The 22,539-nt window shown below is 41.1% G+C and overlaps 1 protein-coding gene across 4 annotated transcripts; it reads left to right on the top strand.

Annotated features, from left to right (window-relative positions):
- The first annotated feature begins 734 nt into the window (after nucleotides 1-734).
- Nucleotides 735-20,661, top strand: LOC131928132 (uncharacterized). 4 transcript variants are annotated; one of them, XM_059284070.1, is made up of 19 exons: nucleotides 735-894; nucleotides 1,928-2,055; nucleotides 2,733-2,836; nucleotides 4,208-4,313; nucleotides 6,125-6,223; nucleotides 6,851-6,916; nucleotides 8,668-8,748; nucleotides 9,663-9,780; nucleotides 10,538-10,589; nucleotides 10,952-11,101; nucleotides 11,488-11,599; nucleotides 13,210-13,370; nucleotides 14,263-14,364; nucleotides 14,690-14,785; nucleotides 15,808-15,922; nucleotides 17,652-17,764; nucleotides 18,258-18,437; nucleotides 19,382-19,484; nucleotides 19,947-20,661. In XM_059284070.1, the coding sequence occupies exons 2-19, from the start codon at nucleotides 1,938-1,940 to the stop codon at nucleotides 20,072-20,074; spliced, it is 2,004 nt and encodes a 667-aa protein (XP_059140053.1). In that variant the 5' UTR covers nucleotides 735-894; nucleotides 1,928-1,937; the 3' UTR covers nucleotides 20,075-20,661. The 4 variants fall into 4 exon arrangements, with proteins under 4 accessions (XP_059140053.1, XP_059140052.1, XP_059140054.1 ...); XM_059284069.1 differs by having other exon boundaries at nucleotides 1,923-2,055; XM_059284071.1 differs by having other exon boundaries at nucleotides 735-947.
- The last annotated feature ends 1,878 nt before the right edge of the window (nucleotides 20,662-22,539 follow it).

Raw genomic sequence — 22,539 nt, 5'->3', positions numbered from 1 at the left:
AGACAAAAACGAGCGCTTTCAACAGCGTCGAGAACGCTTTATCAAGAGCGATAACCAGCGCGGGACGATAGAGTTATCTTCACTTGACCGTGTAGGGGAGCTCACACATTGCTTCACATAAGACACGGACGGCTGTGTTCAGATAGGTAAAACGAGTGTTAAATATTTATAAAAGATAACACTTCTAATCATGGTCAATGGAAAAATAATACAGAGGTTCTAGTAATACAACATGACGTTAAACATGGTGCATTGATACATGTTCTAAATATACATATGTTATATATATATATATATATATATATATATATATATATATATATATATATATATATATATATATATATATATATATATATATATATATATATATTACATATAATTGCATGTTTAAATACAGTTATATAATTATTCTTTGTTTTATATATATATATATATATATATATATATATATATATATATATATATATATATATATATATATATATATGTTTGTATGTGTTATGGCAGGAGTTAAATAAAAGATGTAATAACGTTAGCTTAACACTTTGTATAATAACACAAACATACACATAAAAGAATGCATCCATTGACGTACACCTACACAAACACGATGCGCATACGTTAAATAAATTATAATGTATTTTGCTTATCTGAATATATCAATAGTTATTTTTAGATTTCTGATATGGGTCACTTTAATCTCGTAATTTTAGAACCTCTGGTGTGCATCTGTGTCACCCTATCTCATAACGCTGAAGACATTTGATTTGTCTACGGGGTGGGAGTGTTTCCTGTTTGGCTGAATTCAAGATGGCGGTGTAACCCAAAAAATAAAATAGTCAAAAACTACATCGGAATTCTAAATAAACCGACAATTTTTATTTCTCGGATGTACGTTTGTAATATTAATGTTTTTAAGAAATTATTTCATTAGCTGCTAGATGGTATGTTTATGTTTTTTTACGTTTACTAAACAATATTTTCAATATAAGCAAAAAGAAAATTGAGTTAAGGATCAAATTATTTTTTTTACTGTAACGACCCTTGGGTCCGATGATCAGTATGTCAGGTGAAGTAGAGTTTATCTGTCGGTGTGTCCACATGGGATTAAGAACCAGTGCTTAATAATCCAGAGCCATATTTACGCTACTCAAGTTAGGACAGGTACTCGTTGTAGCTGAGTAGACTCAGGAAAATTACCTCGAACGTGGTGGGTTTCGAACCCGCAAGTTTTGAGTTTGATTTTCGTGTTGTAGACCACATTACATCCTGAAGTCTACCCGGTCTTGTGAACACGTGATGCGGTCTAGCTAGGAAGGTGAGGGAGCTTAGCTAACCTAGCAGAGCTCAAGACGACGTAGCATAGAGCTGACCTCATAGAGCTAAGGGTGGCTTAGCATGGATCTAATCTCGGAGAGCTAATGACGACAGCAGAGATCTAACCTTACAGAGCTAAAGACGACATCATAAATCTAACCTCACAGAGCTAAAGACAACAGCATAGATCTAACCTCACAGAGCTAGAGACGACAGTATAGATCTAACCTCACAGAGCTAGAGACGACAGTATAGATCTGACCTCATAGAGCTAAAGATGGATTAGCTCGAGCACGCCTCGAAGAGCTAAATACGGCTTAGCTAGAGTTAACCTCGCATAGCTAAGGGCGGCTTAGCATCGAGCTGACATACAGAGCTAAAGAGAGCTTTAAAAATATCTAACCCAACAGAGCTAAAGACTGCTTAGCTACATCTAGCCTCACAGAACTAGGGACGGCTTAGAGCCAGCCTTGCCAGGCCTAAGCTTAGCTTCATATGTCAGATCTATGTTCTTCAATGAAAAACTGATTTTATAAAGTAAGTCTGCAGTGCTAAATGCCTCAAGAGAGGGCTAAACAAAACTTTTTAAATTCATATTTTAGTACAGATCTGTTACAATGAAGGTCCCCTGCTCTTTGACGATATTGGCGGCCATCGTCACCATGGCAACGGCGGATTACAACAAAGACTTCTGCCTAAAGCACATCACACAACAGGTCAACACGCCACAAGATGGTAAGCCAGTACTGTGTGTACACAACAGGGAGGTAACCCAAGTGTGAGTACACACAACATGGAGGTAACCCATATATGTGTACTAAACAGGGAGATAACTTAAGTGTGTGTACGAAACAGGGAGATAGTTTAAGTGTACGAAAATGGAAGGTAACCCAAGTATGCGTGTACACAACAGGAAGTTGATCGACGCATGTATATACAAAGGGGATGTAACCCAAGTAGTGTGTACACAAAATGGAGTTAACCCAAGTTTGTGTTTATACAACAGGGACGTAACTCAATTATGTGTGTAGCCTAAAGGGAGGTTACCCTATAATTCCTTATACTTTTTTAAACAAAAGTCGAGACATTTTCGGTTTGGCGTTGTGTATTTCTTTTTACTCAACCCAAAGAGGCGTGACATATTAAAGGTTGAATGATTTAAAAGAATGTCAAAAGCAGAGTACAAGTGAGCGGTCCAAGATCCAAGAATCGATCATTGTTTGGGGGGGGGGGGTGTAAAAAAAACACTTAAAGAAATACACAATTCCGAAATGAAATTCTTAAAGTAACTATAGATTTTATTACATTAAAAACTTGTTTTAAATAGGGCTTCCGATGGGGTTTAAAAACATTTCCACCCTAACGCCCTACCCTGCAAACTGTTTTTCTGACTGCTATGTTCCTGTCCACAGTTCAAAAGCCGAAATTCTTCGACAACTTCTACATGTTCACAGAGAAGAAACAGACAACGAATGGTGTCTTGTCTGTCGGCAATATCGAACTGTTCTATGCTGCGGTGGGTCGATCTTAGTCTTTGTTGGTGGCGTGTTGGGTGGGTTTGTTGTGTTCTAATGGTAGTAATGTTGTGGTGGCTTTATAATAGTTTTAACGTGATTTTTTTGGGTGGTTTTGTCGTGGTTTTAGAATGATTTAATGATGGTTTTCTTGTGGGCTTATAATAGCTTAATTAAGGGTAATTTTGTGTGTGGTTTTTTTTTTTGTTTCTTTTTTTTTTTTTTTTTTTTTGCTTTTTACTTTCTCGTATATACGTAGTATAGAGAAAGTATTGTAATCGTGCAAAAAAAAAATCGAGATTTTTACAAATCTCGACGTTTTACACCTCACTGATACGGAAAAACATAATTTTGCAATCTTGTCCGTATGTCTGTGTGTGTGTCTGTGTGTCTGTGTGTGTGTCCGTGTGTAAACACGATAACTTGAGTACCGTTACAGCTAGGTTGATGAAATTTCATATATAAGTATTATATCAAAATCGTAGATCCGTATCAACTTTTGAGCGATTTCCGATAACCGGAAGTGGTACTTTTTCTACTTTGAATTTTTCAAAAGCCTATAACTTGAGTACTATTTCAGATAGATAAATGAAATTTCACATGTAAGTAAAAGATCTAATCCTCTACCTTCTGTTAAATTTTGAGTAATTTCCGTTGACCGGAAGTAGTAATTTACGCTACTTCCGATTTCTCAAAAAACTAATGTAAATTTATTAAGTACTAATACTATTGCGCACTATTATACACACCTTTATTAGGCGTTCGCTTGGTGCGCAATTGTTTTTTACTGAGATTCTATTCTATTTTTAAAAGTTTCAGTATTTAAAATGGATTCAAAATCATAACTATATCCCCAGTTACCATCCCCTGTTGTTTTATATAAGAATATTCGAGAAAGTTTAGGGGAGATCACTACCGGTTTATTGTCTTTTGTTGTTTTTTTTTTTTTTTTTTTTTTTTTTTTTTTTTTTTTTTTTTTTTTTTGCGTTTTTTTTTTGTTATTGTATTTTTTTTATTAACCAGTAAATTTATGGTTGCATTGTTCTGGTTTTAAGGTAGTCTTCTGATTGTTTATGATTGCTTCTTTGTTTTTTTAGATAATGGTTTTGTGTTCTGTTAATGAAGGTTTTGTTGTAGTTTAATAGTTATTTCATTATGGTTTGAACGGAGGTTTCAATGTGCTTTTAAGGTTGTTTTAATAATACACCCTGGAAGTTTTATTATAGTTTCCATATGGTTACAGTAGCTGTCGAGTAAATTCAAACGAAAAAAAAGTATATATTTTTGTGTTTTTAATTAATTTATTTTTAAATGAAGTACAAACACTAGGGTATAGCTGGTGAACACGTAACCATGGCAACCTTCTGTTCCAGAGCGCCGGCCTGGTGCACGCCGTGGACTCGGAGCCGGTCAACAGCACACAGATCTGGATCGACACGCAGTTCAATGAGCAGATGACCGTACCACTGGCCGGCAACGGTAGGGTTAGAGACAGTAGACCACTGGCCGGCAACGGTAGGGTTAGAGATAGTAGACCACTGGCCGGCAACGGTAGGGTTAGAGATAGTAGACCACTGGCCGGCAACGGTAGGGTTAGAGACAGTAGACCACTGGCCGGCAACGGTAGGGTTAGAGACAGTAGACCACTGGCCGGCAACGGTAGGGTTAGAGACAGTAGACCACTGGCCGGCAACGGTAGGGTTAGAGATAGTAGACCACTGGCCGGCAACGGTAGGGTTAGAGATAGTAGACCACTGGCCGGCAACGGTAGGGTTAGAGATAGTAGACCACTGGCCGGCAACGGTAGGGTTAGAGATAGTAGACCACTGGCCGGCAACGGTAGGGTTAGAGACAGTAGACCACTGGCCGGCAACGGTAGGGTTAGAGACAGTAGACCACTGGCCGGCAACGGTAGGGTTAGAGACAGTAGACCACTGGCCGGCAACGGTAGGGTTAGAGACAGTAGACCACTGGCCGGCAACGGTAGGGTTAGAGATAGTAGACCACTGGCCGGCAACGGTAGGGTTAGAGATAGTAGACCACTGGCCGGCAACGGTAGGGTTAGAGACAGTAGACCACTGGCCGGCAACGGTAGGGTTAGAGACAGTAGACCACTGGCCGGCAACGGTAGGGTTAGAGACAGTAGACCACTGGCCGGCAACGGTAGGGTTAGAGACAGTAGACCACTGGCCGGCAACGGTAGGGTTAGAGACAGTAGACCACTGGCCGGCAACGGTAGGGTTAGGGCTAGAGACAGTAGACCACTGGCCGGCAATGGTAGGGTTAGAGACAGTAGACCACTGGCCGGCAACGGTAGGGTTAGAGACAGTAGACCACTGGCCGGCAACGGTAGGGTTAGGGCTAGAGACAGTAGACCACTGGCCGGCAATGGTAGGGTTAGAGACAGTAGACCACTGGCCGGCAACGGTAGGGTTAGAGACAGTAGACCACTGGCCGGCAACGGTAGGGTTAGAGACAGTAGACCACTGGCCGGCAACGGTAGGATTAGGGCTAGAGACAGTAGACCACTGGCCGGCAACGGTAGGGTTAGGGTTAGAGATAGTTGGCCGGGTCGTAACTCACTGGTGGGTTAGGGTTAGACACAGTAGGCTTTATCGTACCTCGCCGGTGAGTTAGGATCACGTGTCAACTTGTTATGCGCCATATAGGCCATTGACTCCGATTTCAGCCTGCTTTTCTGTTTGGATTTGCTTCTGTAATATTTTTAAATCGTAGGAATCATTCAACTAGACTTAGACGAACGTCATAGACAAACCTGCATGGTCGTCTCAAGCTTTGAAAGCTCTCATTGAGTGGGGTATGGTACGGCGTGGTCTAGCGGTAGAGAGCTAGCCTGCTAACCCGAAAGACTCGAATTCGAATCCGGGTTTAAATCAGTAAAATGTCCTTAAGTCCACCCAGCTCTGATGGGTACCTAACTCATGTTAGGGAAACAAAGGCGGCTGGGCATAGTGCTGACCACACTATCCCGTCTAATGCCGAGGTCTCTGAAACAGATTAACTCCTCTTGATATGCCCCATGTGTCTTGGGCACGAACGGGGAAAGATAATGATTGAGTGGAATATTTTGGTGCTAGAGTCTAGGCCTTCTTGGTAGAACCCGCATTCTTGTAGAACATTTTCCACACAGATGTCTCGAAAGATACTAAATATAAATCCGTTATCTCAACCCTCAATTATGTCCCTTTATATTTTCCTTAAATTTACATAAACATTATCTCCTCATCGTTTCCTAAAGATACTAAATATTCTCCAATTACTCCCCGCAGATATCTGCCAAGATACGCCTTTTGAGAGCTCACCCATGTTTAAGTATCTGAGGGCAACCAAAGCAGCAGACGGCTCGATCAAGCTAGCAACCCCAGAATGTGAGTAGATGTGTCCCGTTTGTTTCATCTCACATATTTTAAACCTCACTCCCCAGCGAAGACTGAAGGTGTAAATGATCGGTTTGAAACGATATTGTTTCAAGGCTAACAAATTATAATAACTCTCCAGGAAAATTTCAAAGTCTCATTACATTTTAAATTAATGGAAACAAAATTGCTTGAATGCGATTTAATGTTTATGTTTCGATGCCAAGGTATAGCATACAGTGGCGTAGCAAGGTCGGGTGTCACCCGGTGCGGCACATAATGGTGTCACCCCCGCCCCCCAGAGGCGTAGCGACCCTTCCCGGGGACAAACATTCAAATTTTCGATTTACATCCCCCCCCCCTAAAAAATTTTTTGCTATTTTTTGCCTTGGTGTCACCCCCCTAAATGGTGTCACCCGGTGCGGTCCGCACCCCCCCCCCCCTCGCTACGCCTCTGATAGCATATACATCTCTCCTTCTCCTGGGGACAATATCTGCCTTAAATCTTCACTTTTTCACAGGCTTAGTTAAGTTTTGTTCTTTCAAAACTAATTATTGAAATAAATCCATAAAATCTGATTTAACCATCGCGCATGCGCCTTGCCATGCCCCTAATATGGCTGACAATTTTGTTTTCAGTGTTTATGGGTTGGGACAGCTCTGTACAGAGGAACATCACATACGTGGGCAAGTCCAACTCCAGAGGTAAGTTACCTCTCTCGTACATAGCGGTCAATCGACCAGATGAAGTAGAGTTCATCTGTTTCTGCGAGCGAGCGAGGCATAATTTGAACAGTGGGGTTAGTAGTATGCGCAGACGGCTTTACTTCTCCACCATTAGACAGGTACCCGTTAGAGGTGGATGGACGTCTTTTGTGGGATCTCCGCTCTATCCTACGACCAGTCCGTCCCACAAAATAAATAAATAAGCGAACAATGTATACAACATCCCAAATTAAACATACGTACAATTTAACATACAACTCAACAGAGCAGCCTTGACCCTTGCATGTTTTTTCTCCGTGTGGTCAGTACAAGTACCTTGGTCAGTATAAGTACCTTGGTCAGTATAGTACTTTGGTCAGTATAAGTACCTTGGTCAGTATAAGTACCTTGGTCAGTATAGTACTTTGGTCAGTATAAGTACCTTGGTCAGTATAAGTACCTTGGTCAGTATAAGTACCTTGGTCAGTATAGTACTTTGGTCAGTATAAGTACCTTGGTCAGTATAGTACTTTGGTCAGTATAGTACTTTGGTCAGTATAAGTACCTTGGTCAGTATAAGTACCTTGGTCAGTATAAGTACCTTGGTCAGTATAAGTACCTTGGTCAGTATAAGTACCTTGGTCAGTATAGTACTTTGGTCAGTATAAGTACCTTGGTCAGTATAAGTACCTTGGTCAGTATAAGTACCTTGGTCAGTATAGTACTTTGGTCAGTATAGTACTTTGGTCAGTATAAGTACCTTGGTCAGTATAAGTACCTTGGTCAGTATAAGTACCTTGGTCAGTATAGTACTTTGGTCAGTATAAGTACCTTGGTCAGTATAGTACTTTGGTCAGTATAAGTACCTTGGTCAGTATAAGTACCTTGGTCAGTATAAGTACCTTGGTCAGTATAGTACTTTGGTCAGTATAAGTACCTTGGTCAGTATAGTACTTTGGTCAGTATAGTACTTTGGTCAGTATAAGTACCTTGGTCAGTATAGTACTTTGGTCAGTATAGTACTTTGGTCAGTATAAGTACCTTGGTCAGTATAAGTACCTTGGTCAGTATAAGTACCTTGGTCAGTATAAGTACCTTGGTCAGTATAAGTACCTTGGTCAGTATAGTACTTTGGTCAGTATAAGTACCTTGGTCAGTATAAGTACCTTGGTCAGTGTAAGTACCTTGGTCAGTATAGTACTTTGGTCAGTATAGTACTTTGGTCAGTATAAGTACCTTGGTCAGTATAAGTACCTTGATCAGTATAGTACTTTGGTCAGTATAAGTACATTGGTCAGTATAGTACCTTGGTCAGTATAGTACCTTGGTCAGTATAAGTACCCTTTTGGACCAAGCGGCCGAAAGTTAACCTCCGCATAGGTTGGAATAGACTAGACGTCTTCTCTTTCCCTGACTCATATCAATGTGCACATCACATCACGGATTTCCTAATATGCCGAGGTCAGAGAAAGAGAGTAACTCTACTTCCTCTAGTCTGAAATGTTAATTTAGTATCAAACCGACAGCTTACCTTTACTAAGAGCTAACATTTTAAATACTACAATTCGTGTGTTATTAGCTTAAATAAATGTTTAAAGCTAATGATTACATCGAGAAAAATAAATTTGCCTACGTTAAAATTACCATACAGTTTTACAAAGATTTTTTTAACTGACTTTTACAATGTACCCTGGTTTAGCGTTCATACAGGGGTATAAATACTCAAAATAGTTTTATGTCGATTACTGCAGGTATCGATACCCAAAAATGGATCACGTGCGAGTACTATGACGTGTACGACCTGACGACCGTCACGGAATGGCAGATCACAGGTGAGTTCTCACAGCCTCGTTTTGACTGTTTTGTTTATTAATATTACTGTCTTCTGTTGTTTGTTTTGCCTTAAAGAAGAGTTACACTTCACTTGCCTTAGTAAACTAAACAACTTGAAAAATAAAAATTCCATTCAACTTATCACCCTCCCTCTAAACCAGCGGCTCTTAACCTTTTGGGAAGTATCTAACCGCACCAGTTGCATAAGCGCGCATATACCGAACCCTTCTTAATCATTCTTTCTTCTCCACTGAAAAAATCCGATCGTACAGTATACGAGTCAGATGTGTCTTGACCTCCGCCTAAATTCATTGAACCTATGGGGTTCGATCGAACCCAGGTTAAGAACTATTGCTTTATACAAAATTCCCTTGGCACGCCACCTTAACATGCCCCACCCCCCCCCACCCCCTTTGTACCCCTATCTTGCCACCCTAGTATGCCCCCCTCCTCTAGTATTTAACTCTGCGCCTTCCTTGATCTTCATATTTTTACTTACAATTTTACTGTGTGGTTATTTATATAATTGTGGGTTGTTGTTTTTTTTCGGATTCTTCCAATCATGTATGAACCGCCAACCAAAGATCCCCATCTTCTGTTCTGCGCCATTCTCCCAACCTGGCTCCAGGTGTAGTCCATCTTTGTCAACTTTAAGGTCGCGTCCCTTGGTGTTTTTTTGGTTGGTCCTCTTTGGCGCAATATGTGTTGGTTCTATCCGAATAACTCTTTTTTTTTTCAAAAACGTATTACTTCCCTTTGCTCTAAAATTAACTTTGAGTTTTCCCGTTCTTCAGATGCTAAAACTAACTTGCCTTTGTTCTATAATTAAGACTGGGTTTTCCCGTAGCTCATATACCGGCATTTCTAAATTGCTTTTGGTCTATAATTAGCAACTTGTTTTCCCGCTCCACAGACGCCAACAGTTACACCATGTCTGTGAACGTGGACTCGGTAGGAGAAAACAACCCTGTTCTTCCCATCAGTATTAGCGTCGTGTCCCTTGATGCCAGCTTCAATGAGATCAGAGCAGAGTAGGGCCCATGGTGTTTTTTTTTGGGTAGATTGGTACTGTTGGGTTAGACGTACCACATTAGGGCTAGAGGTTACTGTTGGGTTTAAAGGTACCATATTAGGGCTAGAGGGGGGACAATCGCTTTTGTTTTGGGTAGCTAGGTTCTGTTGGGTTAGACGTACCATATAAGAACTAGAGGGGGCCCATCGATTTAGCTTTGGATAGATTGACACTGTTGGGTTAGACGTAGCACATTAGGGCTAGAGGGGGCCCATCGATTTAGTTTTTGATAGATTGACACTGTTGGGTTAGACGTAGCACATTAGGGCTAGAGGGGGCCCATCGATTTAGTTTTTGATAGATTGACACTGTTGGGTTAGACGTAGCACATTAGGGCTAGAGGGGGCCCATCGATTTAGTTTTTGATAGATTGACACTGTTGGGTTAGACGTAGCACATTAGGGCTAGAGGGGGCCCATCGATTTAGTTTTCGATAGATTGATACTGTTGGGTTAGACGTACCTCAATAGGACTAGAGGTTACTTTAGGGTTACACGTACCACATTAGGACTTGAGGGGGCCCATCGCCTTGGTTTTGGGTAGCTAGGTTCTGTTGGGTTAGATGCACCACATTAGGGGTAGATTATACTTTTGGCTTAGACATACTGCATAAGGACTAGATGATACATTGAGTTTACTCAAAAATTATTTGAGAATAAAATTTTAAAAATAAATTTATTTTAGTCAACAGTTAACCAATTTTCTTTTATCACCAGTATCGATTACACACACTTCGCCCATATCGATCCCAAAGATAGAGCATTCCAGGTATGTTATTTTGTCGAAGTCGATTATTTTGATAAAAATCGAATAGTGTATTCTGCAGCTTTAAATGTTATGTGTGTGATTCGATTACATCGATCAAAATTAAAACTATCGAAATACAATTTATGTTTTTAAAATTTAAAACTTAAATTGTCCTAAACACAGTTAATATTAACAACCATGTAAGAACATTTTGACCTTCTTTTTATATAGGTATATATGTGTGTATATATATATATATATATATATATATATATATATATATATATATATATATATATATATATATATATATATATATATATATTTAATATGAATCATCACGAAGCTTCCTATATAATCTGACATTTCTAACCTGTTAACAGATACCAGCCACGATGTTGTGTGCGGGCAAGCCCACGACACTCAAACCCTTGCCCACCATTCCACAATACTTTAAGTTCAAGGCCGAGCAGGTGACCTTGAGCAACATCAACGGCCAGAGGCCCGACCCTCCCAGCTTGACCTACACCGTGGTATGTGATTGTGATCTATGCCTGTCTGGTCACTGCAGATTATCATTCGAATAACTAAAGGACGTGTAGATAGGATATTGATATTTGATGTTTGATGTTTTCCGCGTAGGTCGAAAGTTGATATTTATTGATATTTTCATGAAGGCTTAAGTTGATATTTGCTTATGTTTTCGTGCAGGTCTAAAGTTGATATTTGCTGATGTTTTCTAGAAGATCAAAAATTGATATTTGCTGATGTTTTTGTGTAGGTCTAACGTTGATATTTGCTGATATTTTCGTAGGTCTAAAGTTGATGTTTGCTGATGTTTTCGTGTGGATCTAAACTTGATGTTTGCTGATGTTTTCGTGCAGGTCTAAAGTTGATATTTGCTGCTGTTTTCGTGCAGGTTGAGTACAGGAAGACCTTGCAGATATTCGTGCAGGAGTTCATCAGCACACCACAGCGCAACAGCCCCAACGACAAGTCCTACATCAGGATAGTGGACGACTACAACACAGGTGGGTTTTCTCTTGTGGTTCTGATACTGGGGGGCTTTCTTTAGAGCTACTGGTGGGCTTTCTTTAGAGCTACTTTGGTGGGCTTTCTTTAGAGCTACTTTTGTAATTGGTGGGCTTTCTTTAGAGCTACTTTGGTGGGCTTTCTTTAGAGCTACTTTGGTGGGCTTTCTTTAGAGCTACTTTGGTGGGCTTTCTTTAGAGCTGCTTTTGTAATTGGTGGGCTTTCTTTAGAGCTACTTTAGTAATTGGTGGGCTTTCTTTGGAGCTACTTTGGTGAGCTTTCTTTAAAGCTACTTTGGTGGGCTTTCTTTAGAGCTACTTTGGTGGGCTTTCTTTAGAGCTACTTTGGTGGGCTTTCTTTAGAGCTACTTTGGTGGGCTTTCTTTAGAGCTACTTTGGTGGTCTTTCTTTAGAGCTACTTTGGTGGGCTTTCTTTAGAGCTACTTTGGTGGGCTTTCTTTAGAACTAATTTTGGTGGGCTTTCTTTAGAGCTGCTATTGTAATTGGTGGGGTTTTTTTTAAGAGCTACTATGGTGGGCTTTCTTTAGAGCTACTTTTGTAATTGGTGGGGGGTTTTTTAAGAGCTACTATGGTGGGCTTTCTTTAGAGCTACTTTTGTAATTGGTGGGCTTTCCTTTTAAGCTACTCTGAATTGATATTGGTGGGTTTTTTAATCTACTGATATTTGTGGGTTTTCTCATATAGCGGTTTTATATTTAGTGGGTTTTTCTTATATCTGCTCTGACATTGGTGGTTTTTCCTTTTAAAACTGCCTCTGATGTTGTGGGTTTTCTCTAAGAGTGGATTTGTAATTGGTGGGTTATTTTTCGATAGAGTTCTATAGAGATCCTGATATTGGTGGGTTTTCTATACATTTATTCTGATATTATTGGGTTTCCCTTTAGAACTTCTCTGATATTGGTGGACGTTTGCGGTATTTAACGAGTGGGATTATTTAGATTTTTCTGTGGCTGAAAGTTTGTGGATTGTGGCACTAGCCAGCACTCTTATACTCTTAGCTCCATAAACGTGTCCGTATGTCGAGGTGGCACTAGCCAGTATCACACCTTAAGCTCCGTAAAGGTGTCCGTGTGTCGGGATGGCACTAGCCAGTATCACACCTTAAGCTCCATAAACGTGACCGTATGTCGAGGTGGCACTCACCAGTATCACACCTTAAGCTCCGTAAAGCACTAGCCAGTATCACACCTTAAGCTCCGTAAAGGTGTCCGTGTGTCGAGGTGGCACTAGCCAGTATCACACCTTAAGCTCCGTAAAGCACTAGCCAGTATCACACCTTAAGCTCCGTAAAGGTGTCCGTGTGTCGAGGTGGCACTAGCCAGTATCACACCTTAAGCTCCGTAAAGCACTAGCCAGTATCACACCTTTAGCTCCGTAAAGCACTAGCCAGTATCACACCTTAAGCTCCGTAAAGCACTAGCCAGTATCACACCTTAAGCTCCGTAAAGCACTAGCCAGTATCACACCTTAAGCTCCGTAAAGCACTAGCCAGTATTACACCTTAAGCTCCGTAAAACACTAGCCAGTATCACACCTTAAGCTCCGTAAAGCACTAGCCAGTATCACACCTTAAGCTCCGTATATTGCAGGTATCAGCTACCAGCTGGATTTGACCTCAGGGGCCTGTATCACCTCCGCCATAGACGGAAGCCGCGACGATGCGTACAGCGACAGGAACGGCAATGTCCGGATGAGAAACTCGGACGAATTCTTCAGCCTGGACAGTGACAAGTACCAGTACATGGGAATTGTGAGTATCGATACCCGTCTTCAAGAATCTGTATTTAGGTTATAGTGTATTTTGTAAATGTTAAGAATCGATGCATTATGAGCAAATGTGGTCTGACACACACCCTCACTACAACAAAGATGATGGATATTATAACTTGACACGAAAACAACAATACATAATCTTTCGACTTAGAACAGGCCATAACAGACTAAATCAACACATGCATAAAAAAACTAAAAATTGGGTGTGGCGAAATATGCCCTTGTGGCAAGGCCCCGGATAATACGGAGCACGTCCTTCAGGAATGTTCTTTATATGACCAGGCACGAATCAGACACTGGCCCCTGCCCACCCCACTCAGGGAAAAATTATATGGGGCACCTGCTGATCTGGAGACCACAGTCCGGTTTATTCACGAAGTTGGACTTGTTGTCTAAATCCTCCACCATATTCTCAATTAAGAACGAAGAAGAAGAAGAAGATGCATTATGAGAACGCTTGTTTAAAGAGATTGAGTATTGATAATTTGAGTACATGAGAGACGAATTCTTTAAATTGAGAATGTAAACAATATATAAAAGGAATGAAAAATACCGTCTTAATGCATACGTAGTGTCAAGACATCCACGCGAATTCGGTTTAGTTTCCATTCGTTTGACAATGTTCTAGAACAATCGGGGTGAGGGGGGATGGGGGGGGGGGGAAACCAACGCTCGTAATGTTCCATACATCTTTTTTTACTAAGAAAATGCGCAATGTGCTCTCATGGCGATGTGGCGTCAGATTCCCTTTAAGTTGTTTAAAGAATCTGAAGCTGTTAGACACGTTTATATGCATTCTTAGATGGGAACTTTTTAGCTGTTTTCTCATTCGTAAGATTTGTCTTGTTGTTATTGTTTTTTTTTTGTAGCATAGAATAAGAGACATAGACTGCGATACCTGGGCGACATACATGGTGGACAATGCACCTGACCATCTCCAGAATACACTGTACATCTGGTACTTCGCTACCGTAAGTATATATATAAGTATTTATCTGTGTATATATAGATGAATATTTATTTGTGTATATGTATATTATATATAAATATATAAACAAATATATATATATATGTATATATATATATATATATATATATATATATATATATATATATATATATATATATATATATATGCATATATATATTATATATTATATACTCTCTATATATATATATATATATATGTATATATGTTCGTGTGTGTGTGTATTTTGTGTGTGTATGTGAGTGTGTCTCGTACATAGCTGTATGTATAGCTGTACTAACACCTAGTGTGTGCTCTCTATCCCCAAGTACGACTGGATGAGGAGCAACGGGTACCAGACCCCGTTCACCATGCCGATCATGCTAGAGCGCCAGTCGACCCCTCAGCCTGGCTCTGGGATCGTGGTGAGTACACGGCTACAGTGACCCTCAGTCACTCTCGGCCATCGCATCACGTGACAAGGTAACAAAAATACAGGTGGACTCCAGTCAAATCCTCTCTCTTTAGTTCTTAGGCTCTTTATATATTTGCACCATAACCTTTCGTGAAAGATCATGGTCATTCTTTCATGCCACGTACATGGTTATACTCTCATGTCTCCTACAAGGTCATGGTCATTTGTTCATGTCTTCTACAAGATCAAGGTCATTCTCTCGTCTCCTACAAGGTCATGGTCATTCATTCATACCACCTACAAGGTCATTCTCTCATGTATCCTACAAGGTCATTCTCTCATGTCTCCTACAAGGTCATTATCTCATGTCTCCTACAAGGTCATTATCTCATGCTACCTACAACTACAAGGTCATTCTCTCATGTCTCCTACAAGGTCATCATTCTCTCATGTCTCCTTCAAGGTCATCATTCTCTCATGTCTCCTACAAGGTCATTATCTCATGCTACCTACAACTACAAGGTCATTATCTCATGTCTCCTACAAGATCATTCTCTCATGTCTCCTACAAGGTCATTCTCATGTCTCCTACAGGGTCATACTCTCATGTCTCCTACAAGGTCATCATTCTCTCATGTCTCCTACAAGGTCATTCTCTCATGTCTCCTACAAGGTCATCATTCTCTCATGCTGCTCAGTGGTGCGTGACGTGGAGGCTAGTACGTGCAGTCATGGGTGGGGGTTTGTAGTGTATGTAGTTATAGGTGGGTGGTCATCATTCTCTCATGTCTCCTACAAGGTCATTCTCTCGTGTCTCCTACAAGTTCATTCTCTCGTGTCTCCTACAAGGTCATTCTCTCATGCCACCTACAAGGTCATTCTCTCATGCCACCTACAAGGTCATTCTCTCATGTCTCCTACAAGGTCATTCTCTCATGTCTCCTACAATGTCATTATTCTCTCATATCTGATACAATGTCATTATTCTCTCATATCTGATACAAGGTCATTATTCTCTCATGTCTCCCACAGAATTCCCTCCAGTACCACATCTTTGAGTGGACCGACTCCCCCGACAAGCACGTACCCGACGTGTCCAACTGCTTTAGCACCAACAACACGATGAACGTGGAGGTGTTTTTTTCAGGTAGGTCTGTGGTGCTGCTCAGTGATGCGTGACGTGGAAGTTAGTGAGTGGAGTCATAGGTGGGTGGTTAGTGGTTTGTATGTAGTTAGGTGGGTGGTTAGGGGTGTGTAGTGTATGTTGTTATAAGTAGGTGGTTAGGGGTTTGTAGTGTATGTAGTTAGGTGGGTGGTTAGGGGTCTGTAGTGTATGTAGTTATAGGTGGGTGGTTAGGGGTCTGTAATGTATGTAGTTGGGTGGGTGGTTAGGGGTCTGTAATGTATGTAGTTGGGTGGGTGGTTAGGGGTCTGTATGTAGTTATAGGTGGGTGGTTAGGGGTCTGTAATGTATGTAGTTGGGTGGGTGGTTAGGGGTCTGTAGTGTATGTAGTTATAGGTGGGTGGTTAGGGGTCTGTAGTGTATGTAGTTGGGTGGGTGGTTAGGGGTCTGTAGTGTATGTAGTTGGGTGGTTAGGGGTCTGTAGTGTATGTAGTTGGGTGGGTGGTTAGGGGTCTGTAGTGTATGTAGTTATAGGTGGGTGGTTAGGGGTCTGTAGTGTATGTAGTTGGGTGGGTGGTTAGGGGTCTGTAGTGTATGTAGTTGGGTGGGTGGTTAGGGGTCTGTAGTGTATGTAGTTGGGTGGGTGGTTAGGGGTCTGTAGTGTATGTAGTTATAGGTGGGTGGTTAGGGGTCTGTAGTGTATGTAGTTGGGTGGGTGGTTAGGGGTCTGTAGTGTATGTAGTTGGGTGGGTGGTTAGGGGTCTGTAGTGTATGTAGTTATAGGTGGGTGGTTAGGGGTCTGTAGTGTATGTAGTTGGGTGGGTGGTTAGGGGTCTGTAATGTATGTAGTTGGGTGGGTGGTTAGGGGTCTGTAGTGTATGTAGTTGGGTGGGTGGTTAGGGGTCTGTAGTGTATGTAGTTGGGTGGGTGGTTAGGGGTCTGTAGTGTATGTAGTTATAGGTGGGTGGTTAGGGGTCTGTAGTGTATGTAGTTGGGTGGGTGGTTATGGGTCTGTAGTGTATGTAGTTGGGTGGGTGGTTAGGGGTCTGTAGTGTATGTAGTTGGGTGGGTGGTTAGGGGTCTGTAGTGTATGTAGTTGGGTGGGTGGTTAGGGGTCTGTAGTGTATGTAGTTATAGGTGGGTGGTTAGGGGTCTGTAGTGTATGTAGTTGGGTGGGTGGTTAGGGGTCTGTAGTGTATGTAGTTATAGGTGGGTGGTTAGGGGTCTGTAGTGTATGTAGTTGGGTGGGTGGTTAGGGGTCTGTATGTAGTTATAGGTGGGTGGTTAGGGGTCTGTAGTGTATGTAGTTGGGTGGGTGGTTAGGGGTCTGTAGTGTATGTAGTTATAGGTGGGTGGTTAGTTGGCTGTAGTGCTATTATTACCGATGTAGAGGGTTCAATATTTCTATGTGTCATTGATACATAAGAGTGGTCTTTAGTGCACAGGTGAGGTGGGTCTTTTGTGTTAGTAGTTACAGGTAGCTGTGGGGGTCTTGAGTGCTGGAAGTCACAGGTAGCTGAAGGGTCGGTATTGCTCGTAATTTCAAGCGTAGCAATGTGTGAATTCGTTTACTAGTACTTACGTCACCAGATACAATATCCAAAGGGATGATCTAACCTTCTGGATGTATGGTACACTAGTACAGAACTCTAGATTATTCTCCCATAGGCGTTTCATGTTCACAACGCAAACCACACATTAGTTCTGTTATTCCTACCTACCCACATCTCACCTGTAAATCCTTATATTCCAGGACGTTACGACCAGTTCTACCTACCAGACCCTGGCAGCTTCAGGCAAAATTTCCTCGGAGCGCTGGTCAGTGCCACGGGTCTGGGGTCATCGCTGAGAATCGCAGAGCTGGACGTAAGCATTGTCGTGTCCTTGTGGCATTGACCAATAGAAACCACGGCGAAATATGTATCTTTCCGACGTTTTCTCAGAGGGTGGGGGGGGGGGGGGTTAAAAATAGGGAGTGGGGCGACGAAGACGACGACACCGGTTAAAGTTAATTTTTTCTATTTAATTTATCTATTTGGTCTGTGGGAGGGGCGGTGGACTTCTCCAGGTGAGCAATCCCCCTCCCCCCAATCAAAATGACGATAATTTTAGAATACAATAGAGACAAATTAAAACTAAAATTGCAAACGGAAATGAGTCACAGCAAAGTTTTTAAATATTCTTTATCAACTTTATAATAGCATTGTATAAAAATACTATTGTCTCGCTAAATATAGGCTACAACTTCTAATACAAATAGAAAGTTTAACTAAAAGGGGTGGACACAACCCAGGCACCCCCTAGAGACGCCTTTATGTTCACAATGTGAAGCTATTATTTACTCTTTTTTTCCGAACAGGTTCAGCCAGCTAATAACAACGAGCTTGTGGTCAGGTTTAAACTACTGGAAACCCCACGTCTGGGCGGCGACCAACGGGGCGTGACGCCCTCCCAGCCCCCTGTCAGTAGTCAGACGATCTTCTCCAACTTCGTCAACAAAGTGAACGGCGGCTCGTTTTACGTGGACATTGGCTCGAACGTGAGTACTTGGTGGAGCAGGGAGTTGGGGGAGGGAGTGGGTTCTTGAGGGTGATGGTGTGGGATTGTGGTAGGGTATGGTGGGTGAGGGGTAGTGGGGTGGTGGAGCAGGGAGTTGAGAGAGGGGTGGGTTCAGGGGGTGATGGTGTGGGGTAGTGGGATGGTATGGGGTAGAGGGGTTGTGGAACAAGGAGTTGAGGGAGGGAGTGGATTATAAGGGTGATGGTGTGGGGTTGTGGGTGGGTATGAAGGGTGAGGGGTAGAGGGTGGTGGAGCAGGGAGTTGAGGGAGGGAGTGGGTTCAGGGGGTGATGGTGTGGGGTGTGGGGGGTATGAAGGGTAGTGGGGTGGTGGAACAGAGAATTGAGGGAGGGACTTAGCACCAGAGGTGATGATGTGGGGGTCGTTGATAGGGTATGAGATGTGAGGGGTAGTGGGCCTATGGGGTGTTATTATGGGGTAACAGCTGATGTATTTTATGGTCGTGGGATGGTATGAAGGGTAGTGGGCTAAATATTGTTGTTGGGTTTGGGTGACAGTTGATGAATTGCATGGTTTCGCAGAAGGGGGTCGTTGAGGTTCACATTGATGGCTGGGGATCGACTGATGGTGCAGCTGTTGTAGTGGTAGAAGTGAAGACCAACGAGTGTAGATGTCAAGTTAAATGACGAGTGTTGTAGTTAAGCCGAGGGTTCACAAGAGAGGGGAAGTTCAATGCAGTTGATGATTCACAAATAATTAAATGAACAAGCAACCGATTACGTTAGTAAAGTTATAAAAACGGTGATATTTTAAGCCAACAGGCTATTTTTTTTACTACAAAACCGTCGCTATGGTTGATTGTATTGATTACAACTTGATATGGTAACTTGTATTGATTACAACTTGATATGGTAACTTGTGGTTATATAACTGTTGCTATGGTTACTTGCGTTGTTTACACCAGGCCAAGACGACGCTGTACGCTAGGCCTGGGTCTGCTGCCGTCACTAAAAACAAAGGGAAATTTCAAGCAGTATCATCATCAACCACCATTGGCTTCACCAGTGGTTAGTAATTTCTTTATTATTATTACCGCCCTTGGATCTTGAGTTATCGGACTTTTTATTTCCTTTAGGTCTCAGCACAATAAAACTATTTTAAGAACGAACTTTTTATTATAATTTTCATTTGAAAAGAAATAGATAAATACAACACCACCAATGGGGGAGGGGAGAGGGTGAAAGAAAATGGATTTTCATTTAATTTTGGCCATAAATCTAAACTTCTACGAAATTAATCTTGAATTGTATACGTGTTTGCATTTGGTTTCCAGTTTGTATTTTACTTCAATAAACACGCCATGCTACTAAAACAATAAAATAAACAAACTGGCATAATCTCTTAACCTTGATATTTAGTTATAAATAGAAGAAAACAAATTATTTTTTAATATTGAATTTGTAGAAGTCCTACAAAATTGTTTTAAAAATTGCTCAAAAGTTTTGAAAGTTTTTTTTCCTGTTTTCCAGGAGCGATGGCCGGGATAGCAGTTGGGATGTTGTTGGGCGGAGCCTTGGTGGTAGCGCTGATTGTGGTTGTGGTCAAGAAGTTGAAGCCCAGCGGGGATGACACCATCGCTATGAGCAGTGCCAGCTAGGGTCCAGTGTATGGGAGAGCAAGCTTGACCCTAAGGTATGGGAAACACGGAAATCTTCAACGTGAATCGGAGAGCGAGCTTGACGCTAGGGTACGGGAAATACGGAAATCTTCAACGAACAAAACTCTTTCAATGACTTTTCGACCATAGGTCTTCATCAGGAATATTTGTATTTATTAAAAGGAAAATTATACTTTTTTTTATTGTTTGTCTATTGAAAAAAAACGCCGAAGCAACATTTCTGTTATTTGCTTGTTTGTTGTTTTTTTTTTCTAATTGTTGTCATAATGATTTCTAAACTTAGATTCGAAGTAGTGCGTGATTTGAATAATATTATCATAGGGTATTAAGTGGGTGATTGTCTTTTCGTCTTTTTGATTGAGTTTATGTGCAATTATGCTGAATGAAATTTTTTTTCAAATATGTTTTTTTTTCTTTTATAAAAGTGTATACGAGTTGTAGTGTCTCCTTTAAAAGAAAATTAGTATAAATTAATAAAGTTTATTCTCAAAAAATAGATTACTGCGGTACTAGTGACAAAGTTTACCATAGTAATAAAATGTCCAATACATGTAAATAAAAGAAAAAATCCATAAACTTATCTTGTTGTGCTTCAAGTTTTAGCATTCTATTTATTTTTTTAACATTTTCAACATCTTGGGTATTCCTTTTTTTAACAATTAATCGTCTAAAATATTTTAATCTTCAAATATTTAAGCTACAATTTTTTATCCAATCAATAGGCAATTTTAGATAGTCATAACCAAATATTAGTTTAGCCAATAATGATAGTTCATTCACAAATTTTTCATGAACTCTAACCCTGAAGATCGCCCATAAATAACGTCACGCTTTTTTAACGCACAATCACCACCCCCTCCCCTACCAACACACACACGCACACCCTTCTCCATAGTCGCTCCTCGTCATGAAATGTCATACGACCCGCACCCCTCTAAACGTTCTAATATAACGTCACACTTCAATTCCGCCCCTTAAATTGCAATTTAAATACTAATTGTTTCCCTTTTGGAAAGGGAAGTAATCAACAAATGCTTGGATGCAAGTTATGCTCTTTTAGCCGAGAGCAATCTTTATCTCTACGTAACAACCTCAACAAATCTCAGTCAAGACTATGCCACAAAAATGTAAGTCTTATTTTAACATTAGACGCAGAGAAATGCAGTCTTTTTCTAGTCTACACATAAAACACAAAAGTATAGTTATTTATAGCGTTAAAGGCAATCATACATCACATCATTACATTAGGGACACAAATGTGCATGTTTTTTTTACTTTAATGACCTAAGTGTGCAGCATGTTGCTACATTGGTAGCACTAACGTGCGGTCTTTTGCTACATTAGAGACATACAGTTGCCGGTTACTTTACCCCAAGGCCCTGAGTGTGCAGAGTATTGCTGCAAATGTTGCAAATGTTGCACAAAATTGCAGCATATATTATGTGCATTAGGGGTACAAATGTGGAGCCGTGGTCTAGTTTCATTTTACATGAGCTAGCATACAAAGTCGCAGTAGAAAGTTGAGCTCATGTAGGTGTGGGTGGGGTTTGCATGGGTGGGTGGGTGGGTAGTGGGGTTTTGGATGGGTGGATGGGTGGAGGGGGGGGGGTAGGGTTTGGATGGGTTGGTGATGGGTGGGTGGGTGAGTGGTTGTTTGTTTGTTGGTGGGTGGGTGGTGGTTTGGTGGGTGGGTGGTGGTCGGTATGTTGGTAGGTAAGTGGGTGGGGGGTTGTTAGGTAGGTGGGTGGTAGGTTGGTAGGTGGGTGGTGCGAGGGTGGGCGGAGGGTGGTGGGTGGGATTTTGTTTGAGTAGATTGGCGGAGGTTTGTTTGTTGGCGGGTGAGTGGGTGGTGGTTTGTTGTTGTTATTGAGAGGGTTGGTGTGATATTGGGTGGGTGGCTAGCGGATGCCTTGATAGTGAGTGGTAGGTGGGTTGTTGGGTGGGTGGTGATTGTTTCGTTAGTGGGTGTGTGGGTGGGTGGGATTTCGGTTTTGTTGGTGCCTGTGTATGCGCCGGTTATCTGGTGATAAGTTATCGCACCTGTGACAGCGTGTAGCTCTAGCTTAAACAATGAACTGTGTGGTATGTGAACTACAGATTCACGCTGTGTTCATCCAATACACAAAACGCCCTACGGATCCAAACACAAGGTTTTGACCTACCAACTTTTACTTGAAAGTAGCGGGCCTTGGTATTTTAAAGATGGCTCTAAATTCGAGTGTTAATTAAAAGAGAATGCAGATGTATACACACAAATTTTGCGTCTTTGAAAAGGAAATTTTTAAAAATAAAAAAAACTCTAGTTCTAAATAATATCCCAACATCGTTGTTAATGTAGATTGAGTTCATTGCTTACACACACATATATATATATATATATATATATATATATATATATATATATATATATATATATATATATATATATATATATATATATATAT

The sequence above is a fragment of the Physella acuta genome, unplaced genomic scaffold (genome assembly GCF_028476545.2).
Source record: "Physella acuta isolate Inbredline_101_S28 unplaced genomic scaffold, ASM2847654v3 ptg001465l, whole genome shotgun sequence".
NCBI lineage: Eukaryota > Metazoa > Mollusca > Gastropoda > Physidae > Physella > Physella acuta.
This window is presented reverse-complemented; position numbering and strand designations above follow the sequence as displayed.

Bases quoted from the DNA above. Each gene is read 5' to 3' on its own strand.
- LOC131928132 (XM_059284068.1), top strand. The intron at 10,590-10,951 runs GTATGTTATTTT...ACCTGTTAACAG, and splicing joins CCAAAGATAGAGCATTCCAG to ATACCAGCCACGATGTTGTG. The intron at 15,923-17,651 runs GTAGGTCTGTGG...CTTATATTCCAG, and splicing joins CGTGGAGGTGTTTTTTTCAG to GACGTTACGACCAGTTCTAC.